Source organism: Tachyglossus aculeatus, chromosome 11, assembly GCF_015852505.1.
Source record: "Tachyglossus aculeatus isolate mTacAcu1 chromosome 11, mTacAcu1.pri, whole genome shotgun sequence".
NCBI lineage: Eukaryota > Metazoa > Chordata > Mammalia > Monotremata > Tachyglossidae > Tachyglossus > Tachyglossus aculeatus.
In genome coordinates, this window is record NC_052076.1 from 14,077,061 (window position 1) to 14,094,293 (window position 17,233).

General features: G+C 55.0%; 2 protein-coding genes across 2 annotated transcripts in view; both read right to left on the reverse strand.

The window, feature by feature from the left end:
- Positions 1-9,655: 9,655 nt before the first annotated feature.
- The window catches only part of SRCIN1 (SRC kinase signaling inhibitor 1), a 118,005-nt gene continuing 110,427 nt past the window's right edge, over positions 9,656-17,233 (reverse strand). Inside the window, exons 19-20 of the mRNA XM_038753839.1 lie at positions 13,388-13,546; positions 9,656-10,368 (exon numbers count right to left, since the gene is read on the reverse strand). Coding sequence (XP_038609767.1) covers positions 10,234-10,368; positions 13,388-13,546 — 294 coding nt within the window. The 3' untranslated portion in view covers positions 9,656-10,233. The remainder of the gene's footprint in view (positions 10,369-13,387; positions 13,547-17,233) is intronic.
- On the reverse strand, positions 13,572-16,175 carry LOC119934367 (translation initiation factor IF-2-like). The gene is made up of 2 exons (XM_038753838.1): positions 15,659-16,175; positions 13,572-15,294 (listed from the first exon to the last, which is right to left on the reverse strand). Exons 1-2 carry the CDS (start codon positions 15,710-15,712, stop codon positions 14,011-14,013), a joined length of 1,338 nt encoding a protein of 445 aa, XP_038609766.1. The 5' UTR covers positions 15,713-16,175; the 3' UTR covers positions 13,572-14,010.

Genomic DNA, 17,233 nt, shown 5'->3' on the forward strand with positions numbered 1-17,233 from the left:
GCGGCTGACAAGTGGCAGAGCCAGGATTAGAACCCATGACCTCTGGCTCCCAAGCCCATGCTCTTCCAACTGAGCCATGCTGCTTCTCTAATAATAATTGCTGTGGCATTCATTAGGTTATTACTACGTGCCAAGCACTGTTCTAAGCGCTGGGGGAGGATACAAGGTGATCAGGTTGTCCCACGTGGGGCTCCCAGTCTTAATCCCCATTTTACAGATGAGGGAACTGAGGCCCAGAGAAATTAACTGACTTGCCCAAAGTCACACAGCTGACAAGTGGCAGAGCCAAGATTAGAACCCATGACCTCTGGCTCCCAAGCCCACGCTCTTCCAACGGAGCCATGCTGCTTCTCTAATAATAATTACTGTGGTATTCACAGTAGTGAATTAACCTAGTGAATACCACTAGGTATTCCTGTATATATGTATATATGTTTGTACATATTTTTTACTCTATTTATTTTACTTGTACATATCTATTCTATTTATTTTATTTTGTTAATATGTTTGGTTTTGTTCTCTGTCTCCCCCTTCTAGACTGTGAGCCCACTGTTGGGTAGGGACTGTCTCTATATGTCGCCAACTTGTACTTCCCAAGGGCTTAGTACAGTGCTCTGCACACAGTAAGTGCTCAATAAATACGATTGATTGATTGATTGATTGATTGATTAGAGGAGCAGCTAGGTTACTACTATGTGCCAATCACTGTACTAAGTACTAGGGGGGCTACAAGAAAATCGGGTTGGACTCAGTCCCTGTTCTCCATGGGGCTCGCATTCTTAATCCCCATTTTTCACATAATGTAACTGAGGGCCAGAGAAGTGAAGTGACTTACCCGAGGTCACTCAGCAGACATGTGGCAGAGCCGGGATTAGAACCGCGACCTTTTAACTCACAGGCCCGGACTCAATCCTCTAGGCCTTGCTGCTTATCACAGCATGGATCCCAGAAGCAGCTTGGGAGTGGGAGACCACCATTAAATTAAAGTTGGGGGCTGGCGGGGCTACCCAAAAATGTGGGGTCTGGAGGGAGGCCACTCCAAAGCCCACCCTATCTCCACCTCCCACGGGTAGCGAGGGTGGACGGCAGCTTGACTTTCACATCCCAGACTGTAAGCTCGCTGTGGGCAGGGAATGTGTCCGCTTATTGTCCTCTCCCCGGCACTTAGTGCAGTGCTCTGCACACGGTAAGCGCTCAATAAATATGATTGACTGAATGACTGGGCCAGAGGGGTCCAGCGGGAAGCCAAAGGCGGGGAAATCTCCCCAGTGCCAGCTTCCACGGACCACCGCGGCCAAAACGTTGCCTCCTTGCCTCTTCTATACCTAGAGGCAGTCAGTCAATCGTATTTCTTGAGTGCTTACGGTGTACAGGGCACTGTACTAAACGCTCGGGACAGTACAACAGAACAATAAACGGATGCATTCCCTGCCCACAAGTTGACAGTCTAGAGGCGGAGATGGACCCTAATATAAATTAATCAATTACAGGTACGGAGATATATGCTGCTGGGCTGGGAGAGGGGATGAATAAAGGGAGCAAGTCAGGGCGACGACGCAAAAGGGAGTGGGAGAAAAGGAAAGGAGGGATTAGTCAGGGAAGGGCCCTTGAAGGAGATGGGCCTTCCTTAGGCTTTGAAGCGGGGGAGAGTCATTCATTCAATTGTATTTATTGAGCGCTTACTGTGTGCAGAGCACTGTACTAAGCACTTGGGAAGTCCAGGTTGGCAACATATAGAGACGGTCCCTACCCAACAACGGGCTCACAGCTTAGAAGGTGGAGAATTGTGGGCGGGGAATGTGTCTATTTATTGTTACACTGTTCTAAGTTTTGCCAATCCAGTTCTGGTTGGGGTCCATCCCGTATGGGCACTTTAACTCCGGTACCTACCAGGCACCTACTACAGTGGCAATTTCTGGGGAGGATACTAAGTAATCAGATGGGGCACAGTCCCTGCCCACAATCTGGATCGGCCTGAGAGGGAGAACTTGTCTGGAAGGAGGAGGGAGGGCATTCCGGGACGGAGGCAGGGTTAGTATGTTTGGTTTTGTTCTCTGTCTCCCCCTTTTAGACTGTGAGCCGACTGTTGGGTAGGGACTGTCTGTGTTGCCAACTTGGACTTCCCAAGCGCTTAGTCCAGTGCTCTGTGCACAGTAAGCGCTCAATAAATACGATTGATGATGATGATGAGGGGTGGGTGGCGAGACGGGTGAGACTGGGATACCGTGAGAAGGTTAGCATTAGAGGAGCCAAGTGTGCAGTCTGGGTCGTAGTAGGAGAGTAGTAAGGTGAAGTAAGAGGGGGCGAGGGGGGGCTGACAGTCTAAAAGGGGGAGACAGAGAACAGAACCAAACATACTAACAAAATAAAATAAATAGAAGAGATATTTATTTATTTATTTATTTTACTTGTACATATCTATCCTATTTATTTTTTGTTGGTATGTTTGGTTTTGTTCTCTGTCTCCCCCTTTTAGACTGTGAGCCCACTGTTGGGTAGGGACTGTCTCTATGTGTTGCCAATTTGTACTTCCCAAGCGCTTAGTAAGTGCTCTGCACATAGTAAGCGCTCAATAAATACGATTGATTGATTGATATGTACAAGTAAAATAAATAAATAAATAGAGTAATAAATATGTACAGACATATATACATATATGCAGGTGCTGTGGGGAAGGGAAGGAGGTAAAATGGGGGGGATGGCCCCCCGTGGGACAACCTTGTCACCTTGTAACCTCCCCAGTGCTTAGAACAGTGCTTTGCACATACTAAGCGCTTAATAAATGCCATTATTATTATTATTATTATTATTGACTGCCGTAAAGCCAATGGTGAGGAATTTCCGTTCCGTTTCCGTTCTCTTAGGGCGCTGGGGAGGCCGTGACCGTGGCCGATCAGAATGAAGGACCGCAGCAGTCCGACCAGGGTATGAGAGCCCGACAGGCCGTCCCCTCTGCCCACACCTCCAGCTGCTGAATTCAACGCTGTTGGCTTGGGACTTTTTTTTTACGGTATTTGTTAAGTGCTTACTATATGCCAGGCACTGAACTTTAGCTTTAATTCTATTTGTTCCGACGACTTGACACCTGTCCACACGTTTTGTTTTGTTGCCTGTCTCCCCCTTCTAGACTGTGAGCCCGTTGTTGGGTAGGGACCGTCTCTATATGTTGCCCATTTGTACTTCCCAAGCGCTTAGTACGGTGCTGTGCACACAGTAAGCGCTCAATAAATACGATTGAATGAATGCATGAACTAAGCGCTGGGGTAGATGCAAACTAATCAGGTTGGACGCAGACTCAGTTCTAGGGAAGCAGCGTGGCTCAGTGGAAAGAGCCCGGGCTTTGGAGTCAGAGGTCATGGGTTCAAATCCCGGCTCCGCCACTTGTCAGCTGTGTGACTTTGGGCAAGTCACTTCACTTCTCTGGGCCTCAGTTCCCTCAGCTGGAAAATGGGGATGAAGACTGTGAGCCCCACGTGGGACAACCTGATCACCTTGTAAACTCCCCAGTGCTTTGTACATAGTAAGCACTTAATAAATGCCATTATTATTATTATTATTATTATTATATGGGGCTCACAGTCTTAATAATAATGATGGCATTTGTTAAGCGCTTGCTATGTGCAAAGCACTGTTCTAAGCACTGGGGAGCTTACAAGGTAATCAGGTTGTCCCACGTGGGGCGCACAGTCTTAATCCCCATTTTACAGATGAGGGAATGAGGCCCAGAGAAGTGAAGTGACTCGCCCAAAGTCACACAGCTGACAATTGGTGGAACCGGGATTTGAACCCATGACCTCTGACTCTAAAGCCCGGACTCCTTTCCACTGAGCCACGCTGCTTCGCTGCAGTCTTACTCTCCCTTGTACAGATGAGGGAATCGAGGCCCAGGGAAATGAAGTGACTCGTGCAAGGTCACGCAGCAGGAGAGTGGCAGAGCTGGGATTAGAACTCAGGTCCTTCTGATTCCCAGGCCTATGCTCTATCCACCAGGCCACGCTGATTCTGCCATTTGTGCCTGCTGGTTCTGTTCTAGGTGTTTCTCTCCCCCCTCACCCTCTTAAACTGTAAGAGTTCCCAAAACTTCAGTGCTTTTCAAAGGACTGACTCCTTTTCAAATGGAAGGGATTTAAAAAAATCACCTCGAAGATGGTCCATATGTGAACATCAGACTGCTTAGGCCACAGTCAGCTCTAAGGAAGTGGAAGCAATTTGAGAAGTCAAAAATGAGGGGAGGACTTGTTGTTGGGTCCCTCTCCGGGGGGCAACCAGGATGGGCTTCTCTGCTCATTCATTCATTCAATCGTATTTATTGAGCACTTACTGTGTGCAGAGCACTGTACTAAGCGCTTGGGAAGTTTGCAACATATAGAGATGGTCCCTACCCAACAACGGGCTCACAGCCTAGAAGGTGGAGAATTGTGGGCGGGCAATGTGTCTATTTATTGTTATACTGTTATACGTTTTGCCAATCCAGTTCTGGTTGGGGTCCATCCCGTATGGGCACTTTAACTCCGGTATCTACCAGGCGCCTACTACAGTGGCAATCTCTGGGGAGGATACTAAGTAATCAGATAGGGCACAGTCCCTGCCCACAATCTGGATCGGTCTGAGAGGGAGAACTGATATTTAACCCCCATTTTATAGATGAGGAAACTGAGGCCCAGAGAGGTTAAGTGACTTGTCCCAAGCCAATCCATCGGTGGTATTTGTTGAGTGCTTACTATGTGCAGAGCACTGTACTAAGCACTTGGGAAGTACAGGTCGGCAACATATAGAGATGGTCCCTACCCAACAACGGGCTCACAGCCTAGAAGGTGGAGAATTGTGGGCGGGCAATGTGTCTATTTATTGTTATACTGTTATACGTTTTGCCAATCCAGTTCTGGTTGGGGTCCAACCCGTATGGGCACTTTAACTCCGGTATCTACCAGGCGCCTACTACGGTGGCAATCTCTGGGGAGGATACTAAGTAATCAGATAGGGCACAGTCCCTCCCCGCAATCTGGATCGGTCTGAGAGGGAGAACTGATATTTAACCCCGATTTAATAGATGAGGAAACTGAGGCCCAGAGAGGCTAAGGGACTTGTCCCAAGCCAATCCATCGGTGGTATTTGTTGAGCGCTTACTGTGTGCAGAGCACTGTGCTAAGCATGGGTCGCCCGGGAGAACCCAGGTCTCCTCACTCCCAGGCCCGCACTTTTTCCACTGGCCCTTGCTGATACTCCCGTGGCGTTAACCCTCCCCGACTCCGTGATCTGGGGACGGGGGGAGCTTTCCTCCGCTCACCCCCATCTTCAAGACAACTTACCCCCCTCAAGAGCTCATCGGGAACCCCAAAAAGTCACGTTCCCCCAACCGGTCGGATCTGACGGCGCCCTCGATGAAAGAGACAATCAGACACCAGCCCCTTGCAAGAGGGGGGAAGAGAGGTGCAGGAGGGGAAAGGAAACGTGTTTTATTAAAGCCAAACACTCCAATAGAAAAACCGAAAAGAAAAGGGAGAAACCCAGAGAGAGAGGCATTAGAAAAGAGAAGGAGGAGATAGAGGGAAGTCAAACAGCAACCTTTTTTGCCATTTAGAAATTGTCCTTATTACAACGCCGACAGTTGTCACAGAACGCCCGAGGCAGTCACACAACATACACCAATACGACCCCACTGGGGGAGCCCATGGCCCCTAAGCCCCCTGAGAGCCTCGGAGGTGGGGGGCGGGCACGTGAGCAGGGATTGGGGTTGAGGGGAGGGCAGGGCATGGAGGAGAAAGGCCGGAAAAGTCCAAGCAACAGCTCCGGCCCCCGGCCCCTCTCCCCGGAAGGGTCCTGAAAACTTTGAGACTTTGCTCTAGAAACCACAAGGATGGACAAGAGAAAGCAGGGAGGAAAGCATGCAGCACGCCGGGTGGGGGGTGGGATTGATTGGCATGCAGAGCAGGGGTCGGGGTGCGGGGCTGGTACAGAGGGGGCTGGTACAGAGTGGTAATTACCCTGCTCTGGAGAGGGGGAATATAGCTGTAATTCTGCCTGTCTGGGTTTGGGAGGAGGAGTTGGTGGATGGGGTGCCCACATCTCCCCTCTGCCAAGGTCGGGGAAGGCCCGGGGCCGACGCCCCAACCTGGGATGGTCCTGGCAGTCAGGCAGAGGTGGAGAAGTTGGGGTGGAGGATGGAGGAGCTGCCAGGGACCGTGGCAGCCCCTTTGTCCCCTTCCAGGATGGCTCCGCCGCCCCCCGAGGCCCATGCCTCTAGCCTGGCCTGCCCTTCCCCTGGTTGGATAACTTTGGTACTACACTAGACATGGAAACAGCGAGTTACGACCACTGCAAAGGGTGAGGAGCCAGCTGAACTCTCACGGAGGAGGTCCCCAGAATAGACCCCCTCCCCTGCCAGCAGAATAACAGCAGTCTGACACCCCACCTCCCACCCCCATCTGGCCGGATCCGACAGGGCCAGCGGAAGGAGTCTGAATCCGTCATCATCCAGCCCCGATCCTCCCTTCCTCCGGGGAGGGGTCTCCGATGCCGCTCAGGAGGAGCGGGCCCCTTCTATCCTCCTCCCCGGCCCTCAGGGGCCCCCTCCTCTCCCTGTCCCTTCCCAGGCATCTCCCGTCGGCCTTCCCCGACAACAACGGCCGTTCGGTGGGATGGCCAAAGTCCGGGGAGGCGAGGTAGGGCTGGCTGGACTGTAGGCCCCAGGCCTCTGCCAGCTGAAAAGCCCTCTTAGGGAGACCCATCAATCGTATAAAGCCCTCTTAGGGAGACCCAGAGAGACGGCAGGCGGGTAGGCAGAAGGCAACTCTCCGAAAGCCTTGGATCCCGGGCGGCGGGTTGGTGGTCAGCGAGGGATGCGGCCAGAGGCCAGAGAAGATTCAAGATGCTACAGACAGCTCGCTCCTCCGCCTCTATTTACCACCCAGCAGGAAATGAGAAGCCAAGACGGGAGAAGTCTCAACCTAGCAACCCGTGAGGGGTTGCAGGGGTGTAGGAGAAGGGGAAAGCCAGCAGGTTGGCTTGGAAGGGGGTGGGGGGAAACAGAGTGAGGGGCCAGGGGTAGGTCCTATCCACCACCTACCCTGGACCCCCATCCCTTCCCTCCTGCGGGTATTTCTGAGCAGTCGAACGGAACCGTTTCCAAACCATTTACACTGAACAACGACAAACATCAGCTGAGGAAAGGACGAGGTGAGAAGAGGGAGGAGGGGGGCACACTCTGCCCCCCTGCCCCCCCCAGCTCCCCGATACACCAGACAGGAAGAGAGCTCTTTTTTGTCACTTTTTTCTCTTTTTTAAATATTTATATATATATTTATATTACGTATATTATATATATATAATATGTAAATATATCTTTTAAAACAATATAAAATGTTAAGACACTTCACTTCAATGTAAAGAGTTGCTTTGCAATTAGTACTAATTGCATCAGGAGTCCCTTATTTGTCTGTGATTATTTTTTTTTCCTTTTACTGTTTTTTCTTCGTTTGTTATTTTCCAAAACACTCGCTCGGCTTTGTACAAAAATGAAGGGAATCTATAAAATCAAATAAAGTGAAATGAAACGAGAATGCCCCAGAAAACGAAATAAGGTTAAAAATCTAGGCAAGGCAAACCAAGGGGGTGTCTGCCGGCGGGGGCCTTGGGGCCGAGCCAGGTTGGGGGGTTGGGAGTGGGGGGTCGGGGTGGGGGGAAGGGAAGGGGTCTTGGTCCCTCTGAGCCCTCCACCCCTGTGCTTATATGTACTGACCAGCCTCCTCCCCGACGCCCTGTCGTACTCTTAATTTTCATCACTTTTTGTGCTCATTCTCTTGCATTTGGAAACTTCCTTCCTCCACCTCTTCACTGGGGATGCCCCCCTTCCCCCAGACACCCCCATTTTGTGCCTTTTCTGGCCTACCCTGGGACACAGGGACCCCTCCTCATCTCCGGCCTTTCTCAAACTCCCTCCCTTAACCACTCTCTGCCTGATTCTCCGCTCCCACCCCATTCCCACTTTTCCCCAACTGAGACCCCAGACTTCTCTCCATCTGCATTCTGGGCCCCTCTTTTACACCCAAGTCCAGCTCTTACAGAGACCCTGACTCTTGGTAGGGGAGGGGATTAAATGCCCTGCTCCATCCCTGCTCCTTCCAGCAGAATCAATCATATTTATGATTTATGTTGCCAATTTGTACTCCCCAAGCGCTTAGTACAGTGCTCTGCACATAGTAAGCGCTCAATAAATACGATTGATGATTTATTGAGCTACTGTGCACAGAACACAGTAGTACATGCTTGGAATAGAAGAACAATATCCAAAGCCCAGGATCACAGCCTCCGCGGGTAGTCCAAGACTGTAAACTCATTATGGGCAGGGAACTTAACTGCCCATTTGCTTGTACTGCACTCTCCCAAGTGCTTAGAACAGTGCTCTGCACATAGTAAGCCCTCAATAAATGAGAAGCAGCCTAGTGGATTGAGCACAGGCCTGGGAGCCAGAAGCACCTGGGCTCTCAGCCCGGCTCCACCGCTTGTCTGCTCTGTGACCTTGGGCAAGTCATTTCATTTCTCTGTGCCTCAATTACCTCATCTGTAAAATGGGGATTAAGGCTGTGAGCCCCACGTGGGGCAGGGACTGTCCGACCGGATTTGCTTGTATCCACCTCAGCGCTTAGTACAGTGCCTGGCACACGGTAAATGCTCAATAAATACCACAATTACTATTAGTTACTGGGGGAGGGGAGAGACAGACAGCCCCACCCATGCTGACTAGCCTCAGGTTCCCTCACCCTCATGCTCAACAGATGGCTTTGTACTAGACACACTCCATCTCTTGCCTCAAAAAACCCTCAACTTCCTCACTACGGTTTCTCTACCTCGGCCTCCCAGTTTTCGTAGGGGATGGGCTGAACTCGGTCAGTAGAAAGTGAGGGGAGGAAGGAAGGGGCATGCCCAGGGGAGTCAGAGAGAAGGTGGCACTGAGAATACACGGTGTCATGGGTCAAGATGGGAACCCTGCTTGGCTAACCCTCTAAGGGGTGCCCTGCCTCCCCCTCTTCTATACATTCTCCGTCTCCCCTTTCCTATATTGCCCAGACCGGTTTCCGCGCTGCTACCTTGCCCCCGCTTCCCCACATCAAACCACTCACCTTCGACCCCTTTTTAAAGTAAGTTAATGGCCTTTAAAGTGCTAAATTATGAAACTTAAGGTACAGAAGCCCGGATACGCAGCCTGGCCGACTTCGGAGTCGAGCCCCTGCCCCCACTCGCCCGAGCCGTTTTCTACAGGTCCAACCGTCGGCCTTGGCCTGGAAGAAATGCAAAATTGCAGCCCCCTTCCCACGACCCAACTTCAGCCTGGCCGGCCCCAGCTCCGAAGTGGGCCAGGGATGAAGGCCCTTGGCCTCTCTTTATTGCTCTCCTCCCCCCTGCTGCAGCACTGACCCCCAGACGCTCACAGACAGACGGGAGGCTCACCCCGGCTCGCCCCCAACTCCCCCAACCCTCCCAGAGTCCCTGAGGGAGATACGAGCCCCTTCCCGTCTATCTGAACTTCAACAAATTCGCAGGGATGTGGGAAAGGTGGCTGCAGCAGAGGCAGGCTAAAACAGTCGAGGTCTTGGTTCTGGGAGACGTCTTTGGAGTCAGGTCCACCTCTATCCATTTCTTCCCCCAGCCGGCTCCCCCTCCCCTCCCTCCCACCCCCCCGAGAACCCATTATTTAAGTTAATTGTCCAGTCCTTCTCCACAGAGGGTCGAAGGGGCGCCTCACGACTCTGAGTCCTCGTTGTTGGACGGTCATAGGTCCAGGCCGAAGTTCGTTTCGGTGTTCCCGATGAGCCAGGGCAGAGAAGAGGTTGGGGGAGGGTGGTCAGCGGAAAAGCAGGAAGTGTTGGTGGTAGGGAGCGGGAAGAGAGGGAGGAGGAGGAGGATAAAAAGAGGAGAAACAGAGAGTGGCAGGTCGGCCACATTGAAGCGGAAAGCGGCCCGACGGGTCGGCCATATTGAAAGGGGACATTGGTGCGCCTGGTGTGTTTGGTTTTCCTTTCATTTACAAAAAAGAAGTGTAATTACAAGTGAATAATTAAAACCAAAAGAGACCAAAACACCGAATACACCAAGACAAGGAGAAGGACCCGTGGCAAACCCTCCCACCACGCCTGGAGAAGAGGGCGGGGGGCCGGGGAGGAAGGAAGGGAGACGAGAAGGATCGACGGGGCAAAGGGGGCGGGGGAAAGGGGAGGAAGAGCTGGCAAGGAGCCTTTAGAACGAAATAGACGAATTTCTTGCCCCAAAGGAAGTCAATACAGGGATGGAGGTTCTGGACGAGGAGGGTTTTTCTGAGACTGGACTCGGGGTCTCATTCAGTCCGCTAGTCTCTTTAGGTGTTCTAGCGGCCTAGAAAGAAAAGCAAGATTCAAGGAGGAGGAGGAGGAGGAGGAGGAGGAGGAGCAGGAGGTGGGAGGAAGGGAGGGGAGGGTCACACCGCTTGCCCCAGAAAGGGGGGAAGAAAAGTCAATAATCGATAAATAGAAACTAAAACAGAAAAAAAAAAAGCCCCAAAGCAGATGGATCTGGCAGTAGCTGGGACCTCAGGTCAGGGACTGAACCAACAGGAACCGGCCAGGCATGAGGGGAGGCTGAGGACACACATGGGTTACTAGAGGAGGAGAGTTAGCAGAGACACAGAGAGAGATACGGAGACAGAGACCGCCCCCGAGGAGTCAGAGGCGTTCAAACCAACCCAAAGAGGCACACGGCACACAGGGATCCCGAATCGAACAGGAGGAAACACAGACAAAGAGCCAGATATACCCAGAAAGGCACACGCATACAAACACACACACACACAGGGGACAGAAGCAACCCCGGGCCATGCACACCCAGGCGAGGGCAGGGATGGGGAGGGAAAGGAGAGAAGGGGTGAAGGTGGTGGGGAAGGAAGAGGAGGAGGGGAGGAAATAGAAGTGAAATGTTAGACACTGAGCATGCACAGCATTGGGTCAGCACAGTCCAGTTAGTTGGGGTGGGGTAGTTAGGGGGAGCGAGGGGAAGGGCGGGGGCGGGGGGCAGCTGGGGTGCTGAGGATTCCAGCCTCGCGGAGGGGGACGGAAGCCCCCACCCTCTCCCCTGGCCTGGCACAAACAGTGACTTCCTGAATTAGTCCCCCCTCCGGCCCCCTGGTCCATCTCGGTGATGAAGGGGCCATCCTGCCTCAGGGGGTGAGATCAGCTATGTGTGTTTGTTTGTGCGTGTGTGTGTATCCACATGTACGCACCTGCGGCTATGTGTGTGCAAAGCATTCCTTCACGGTTGTGCTCCGTCCTTGACGAAGGATGGTGATATTCTTCTATGGGTCCATGGGAGGACGGAAAACCCCCTCCACTTCCTGGAAACCGCTCCAAGGTCACCCATGACCTCCTTCTTGCCAAATCCAACAACCTCTACTCCATCCTAATCCTCCGCGACCTCTCAGCTGCCTTTGACACCGAGGACCAACCCCTTTCTCCTGGAAACATTGTCCAACCTTGGCTTCACTGGCTTTGTCACCATCAATCGTATTTATTGAGCGCTTACTATGTGCAGAGCACTGTACTTGTCCTCCTCTGGTTCTCCTCCTAGCTCTCTGACCACTTAATCTCTTTCCCGGCCTTCTCCTCCTCTATCTCCCATGCCCTAAGTGTGGGAATCCCTCAAGGCTCAGTTCTGGGTCCCCTTCTATTCTCCATCTACACCCACTCCCTAGGAAAACTCATTCGCTCCCAGGGCTTCAATCGTACAGATGATTTCCAAATACGCCTCTCTAGTCCTGACCTCCATCTTCTACAGTCTTGCACTTCCTCCCGCCTTCAGGGACATCGCTACTTGGGAATCATCATCATCATCAATCGTATTTATTGAGCGCTTACTATGTGCAGAGCACTGTACTAAGCACTTGGGAAATCCTAACGATACCTCAAATTTAGCCTTTTAGAGGGACGGGGGCCGTGTCTAATTCTCACCCAAGTACTCTCTCGCAGTGCTCAGTACAGGGCTCTGTGCACAATGAGCACTTAATACTATTACTACTAATTCAAACTTAATGCGTCCAAGCCGAAGTCTTCATCTTCCCGCCCAAACGTCGCCCTCAGCCAGACCTCTCCATCGCTGTAGACACCACCACCATCGCCCCGCCTCACAAGCCCCAAACCTTCCTTGATTCGTCTCACTTGAGACAGTACCACGGCCTAGTGGAAAGAACACGGGACCAGGGGTCGCAGGACCCGAGTTCCAGTTCCGGATCTGGCACTCGCCTGCTGTGTGATCTTGGGCAAGTCACTTAACTTCTCTGTGCTCAGTTTCCTCATCTGTAGACTGGAAGCTTATTGTGAGCAGGGGATGTGTCTCTTTTCTGCTGTATCGTACACTCCCAAGCACCTCGGAAAGTGCTCTGCATAGAGTAAGTGCTCGATTAATAAATACTAAATGGATGAATGAATAAAATGGGGATTCAACACTTGTTCTCTCTCCTACTTGGACCGTGAGCCCCGTATAGTACAGTCCTTGGCCTTTAGTAAGTGCCTAACAAATACCATAACTATTATTATTATTAATTATCCATCTCAATCAACCCACATAGTCTGTCACCACATCCTGTCAGTTCTACCTTCACAGCACCTCTAGGATCCACCCCATGTACTATCACACTGATCTTAGCACTTACCACATCTTACCCTAACTACTGCAAAAGCCTCCTCACTGGCCTCCCTGCCTCCTGTGCGTATGTGTGTATGTGTGTGTGTGAAAGGTTGGTTGAGTGTGAGTATGAGTGTGTATCGCAGGGCCGCTGAGGCTGCCTCCCTGGGAGCCCACAAAACCAAGGTTTTGTAATAATGATAACTGGGGTGTTTGTTAAGTGCTTTCTATGCGCCAAGCGCTGTACTAAGCGCCGGGGCAGATGCAAGATAATCAGGTGGGACACAGTCCCTGTCCTACACGGGTCTTAGAGTCTAAGGCGGAGGGAGAACGGATATTTAAACTCCATTTCCCAGATGAAGAAGGTGAGGCCCAGAGAAGTAAAGGTAAGCTGAGGTTCGGGCGGAGCGGCGGCCCCTTCCGGAGGCGATCCTTGGGAATGCCCAGCAGATTTGGGCGGGAGATCCGTCCCCCGGCCCGACTGGGCTAGGGGGTCCCCGGGAGTGTCCGGCCACATTCCCAGGAAGGGCAGAGGGAAAGGGACTGTGAAAAGACTGGGCGGGGGGGGATGAGGGGGAGGGCTAACGTGGAAGGGGGACAAGGTGCAGGTGGGGGGAGGGAGAGCAAGGAGGTGGAAGGGTGGGCCCCGGGGACAAAGTTCTCATTTCACCCTGCCCTCCTGAAGCGACGAGGGACCCCTTTATCCCGCGCCCTGCCCCCTGAGTCCCACCGGGCCGGGTACCTGCGGCTGTGGCGGCGGCTGGCCCTGGATCCGCAGGTAGTCCAGCCGCTGCTTCCCATGCTTGCCCTTGTCGGGGCCGCTGCCCGCCGGGCCCTGCTTCAGCCGGGAGCCAGCCGGGCTGCCCATCTTCGCCGGAGGGACCGGACCCCCGCCCCCGCCCTGCAGGGAGACAGGGGAGGGACGGGAGTGCCTGGTGTGGGGGGGGGGAGAGGGGAGCAGGGTGGCAGCAGGGGCTCTGCGGTCGGGCCGGGGTGGTCCTGGGCCCTCCCGACAACCCCATCCGCTGAGGGAAGTCAAGGCAAGGGCTCCCATCTCCCTCTTGGTGGGTCAGTGCTCACGAGGCAGGGAGGGAGGGACCACCCTGGGTCACCCCGAAGGGCTGGACCGGGCAGAGTCCGCAAAAGGACGTCTTCCCATGGTGGGTAGAGAGGGAGAGGAGCCCTCTGAAGGGCATCTGCTCCCAGATGGAGGATGTGGGAGGGAGGTTGGAATAGGCCACAGAGTTGGCCACTGTGGGCAAGGCTGCCACAACCCAGCTCACTGTCTCTCTCACTGATCTCCTCCCCTTCCCGCCATCCTACTTCAATGGCACCCTGTAGGTGCCCCAGTAGGCACCCCGAGGTCTATCTCTTGTGCCCCGAGGAGAAAAACCTCCCAAGCCAAAGGGCATGGCTGAGAGAGGAGAACTGCAGAGACAAAAAGCAGGAGACAACGAAGCCAGAGACAGAGACGAGGAGAAGAAAGGACAGAGCCGGGAGGGTTGGGCGATGTGGGGGGGCGGTGGCTGGAGAGAAAGCAACAGTTTTATTTTCCGAGTGGGCAAGGTGGGTACAGAAGAGAGGTGGAGAGGGGCGGGCTGGCCTGAGGCCGGAAAGGGGGTCAGAGGTCCCGGCGCCCGATGCTCCTGGAGGGGGGCTTGTGAGACCTCGTGAGGGGAAGAGCTGGGGGGAAGAATCTGGCTTCCCGGACACCTGCCCCCCGACAGCAGGGAACCCCCAGCCGGCTCGGAAGGAGAGGATTTCCAGAAGAGAAGGCCAAAAAGAGCACAGTGAAGGGAGAAGAGACACGTGGGCAGCCACCTGCAGGCAGGGCCGGTGGGATGCGGGCCCCTCGGTATGCGGCGGTGCCATCTTCGGGGTCGGTGTGGGCAGCCACGGGCGGACGGGGTGGAGGGCAGCGGCCTCCATTTTGCTCAGCGTGGCCTCCAGCTCCCAGAACATCTCCTCTAGACTGTCCAGGCGCTGGCAACGCGGCTGTCTGCCCGGGACCGGCACAGGGGGACCACTTCCAGGCCACGTCCCCGCTTCGCCCCTGCCCGTGTCTGAGCCAGGCAGCAGGGTGACCCGGGGGGCCCGGGGGCGGGGACCTTGGTCTGGAAGGGGTCCAGGCTTCTCTTCGACTCCTGTCCGGGCACCCCCGGCCTCTTCCAGGGCCCCCATGGTGGGGTCGGTACCCGGGGAGATGCCCGGGTTCTGGACACTGGAGGACCAGTCCCCATCTTCCCCATCTCCGGGCTTCCAGGCACTAGGATCGGCCCTTTCCTCTTCTCCGAGCGCCCGGACGTCATGCGCCATCAGTGCCCAGATCTCAGTGCCAGTAGCCCCAAATCCCGCCATCTCCTTCTCTGGCAGCTCGCTGTTTCCAGATTCGGGGGTGTGAGGGGCCGCCAGATGGCACGGCGGGGCCAGCAGAGCCGCAGCTGGCAAGAGTAGGCCGAGCGACTTGCTGCCCCCCAGATGGGGTGGGGCCCCCGCCTTATGCCCTTCATCCTCCGTGTCGGGCTGTGCCCGCGGGGGCAGGGGGTCGCATCTTCTCACGCCCACCTCTTCTGGAGGCGTCGGGGGGACGGGGTCACACAGAGTGAGGATGATTTGGGGGACACAGAAGGCTCTGGGGATGGTCGAGGCCTGGAGGGGGAATGAAGGGGGGAGTGTGAGCGAGGAGGCTGGGGAGAGATCCCCACCCGCAACTCCCAGGGTGGCACCACAGCCTTCCTAGCTGATCCTGCCAGCCTCACCTGGCACGCTCTGCCTGGCAGGCAGGGCTGGGTCTCTTTGTCCCGCTCCCCACCCCCCCCAGCACCTGAGCCGGACTGCGGGCCCCAGCAGGTGAAGCCCTGCCACCCTCAGACCTCGACGGCAACCCAAACCCATCGGACGACAGGATGTCCTCAAGCTGAGGTAGCCAGATACGTAGCGGCCCCCCTCCGGCTGCAGACCTGGACGCGGGTGAGGGCACATCCCCCCGACCCCCCGCATGCCATGGAGTTACCTGGCCCGCCTGGGAGACAAAGCTTCGTGGAAGGCTCCCGGTGAGGATGCCCATGCTGGCGTGATGCCCACCAGTCTCCACTGCCTGACGGCACAACGGGACGCAGATGGGTTAGCTTGCCTCGGGCAGTGCCCGAGGGAAGCGTCGTCCTCGGTAGCGTGGCTGAGCCCAACCACGGCCATGGGGCCAGGCTCACCAGCCTGGCTTAGACCCCCCGCAGTGGAGGACGGGGGCCGGGCGGACCAGGAAAGCTGCCAGGCCGAGAGAACATTGGAAGGGAGCCCAGGGCCAACGCACCGCTCTCCAGAATGGGCACATCTCTCGACGGCACTACCCTACTCCCCGCCTGGGCACACCGAAGCCCTTCCCTGCCCACCTTGGACAGCTATCGGATCCTTGGGGGCTGCCCCAGGCACGCTGTACCCTCGTCTGCCAGGGGCCCCGGCAAGATTCCAGCGAGGATCTTATGTATATATCTGCCATTTACTTCTATTAATGTCTGTCTCCCTCTTTGTGGGCAGGGAATGTGTCTGTTTACTGTTACAGCGTACTCTCCCAAGCGCTTAGTACAGTGCTTTGCACACAGTAAGTACAACTGAATGAATCACACACAAACACACACAAGCGCCCGCCCCTCCCAAACTCCAAACCGCAAAACTATCATGCAGGGCCGGGAACCCCAGCCCTCAAGTTGCACAAGGGACAGGGTAAGAGGAAAGAAGATTTGACTGCAGCAGGAGGGATAGAAATTAGACAACAGGAAGGACTTCCTGACCGCAAGAAGTACAGGGAGAGGGAGCCCGGTGAGGACCCAACCGAACTTGGGACGGGAGGCTAAGAGATACTTTCCCCGGTTGCCATGGCTGAGAGGAATGCTGGCAAAGAGCACCACTGAGGCAGTCACTGGCCCAGACTGAGCTATCCAGTGCCCGGCAGTGCCCTTCCTAAAGTCTGGGCTCAAAGGTCATTTTCAGATCTCAAGGCCTGAAGTGGTGTACGGAGCCGTGCCAGGCTGGCGAGGGCACAGGCAGGCTGGCCCCCAGGGGATGCGGGGTCTAGTGCCCGTCTCGGTCACGCGGAGGTCAGTGGAGGGGACGCAGAGACAGTGAGCGGTGTCAGCGTGTTAAACCGGGAGCCGGAGAAGGGCAGGGCAGAGGCCAAGAGGGACAGTGGTCAGTGAGAGGAGCAGCAGCAGAGCAGGGAGGTGGCAGGAGTTGGAGGGTTGAGGGGGGGGTGGTTTTACCTTCCATCCGGGGCCCAGGGACGAGACCCTGGGGGGCCCCGAGAGGGGCCTGGAGGCCAGGAGCGGTTGGCAGCGGGGCATGGGGGGGAGGGAGGGCATGGAGCTTCTCTCAAACACCTGGGAAGTCAGAGGTCGGGAGCACTGAGGGGCAGTCGGGAGTCCCAGACGGGGCAGGGCCCTCTACCTACAACTCAGAGGGGCCGGCCCGGGGGGAGGATGGGCACAGCTGCTTATGGGCATGGAGGGGCCCAGCTGCCCACGGGTTTGGAGGTTGAGGAGGGAAGGGCAAAGAGTCTCGGTGAGGTGGTGGCGGCGGGGCTGGGTGCCGGGGT

Coding starts and splice junctions, on each gene's coding strand:
- LOC119934367 (XM_038753838.1), bottom strand. CDS start 15,712: ATGGGCATCCTCACCGGGAGCCTTCCACGAAGCTTTGTCTCCCAGGCG. Junction 15,295..15,658: donor TTGTCTCCCAGGCGGGCCAG/GTAACTCCATGG, acceptor TTCCCCCTCCAG/GCCTCGACCATCCCCAGAGC.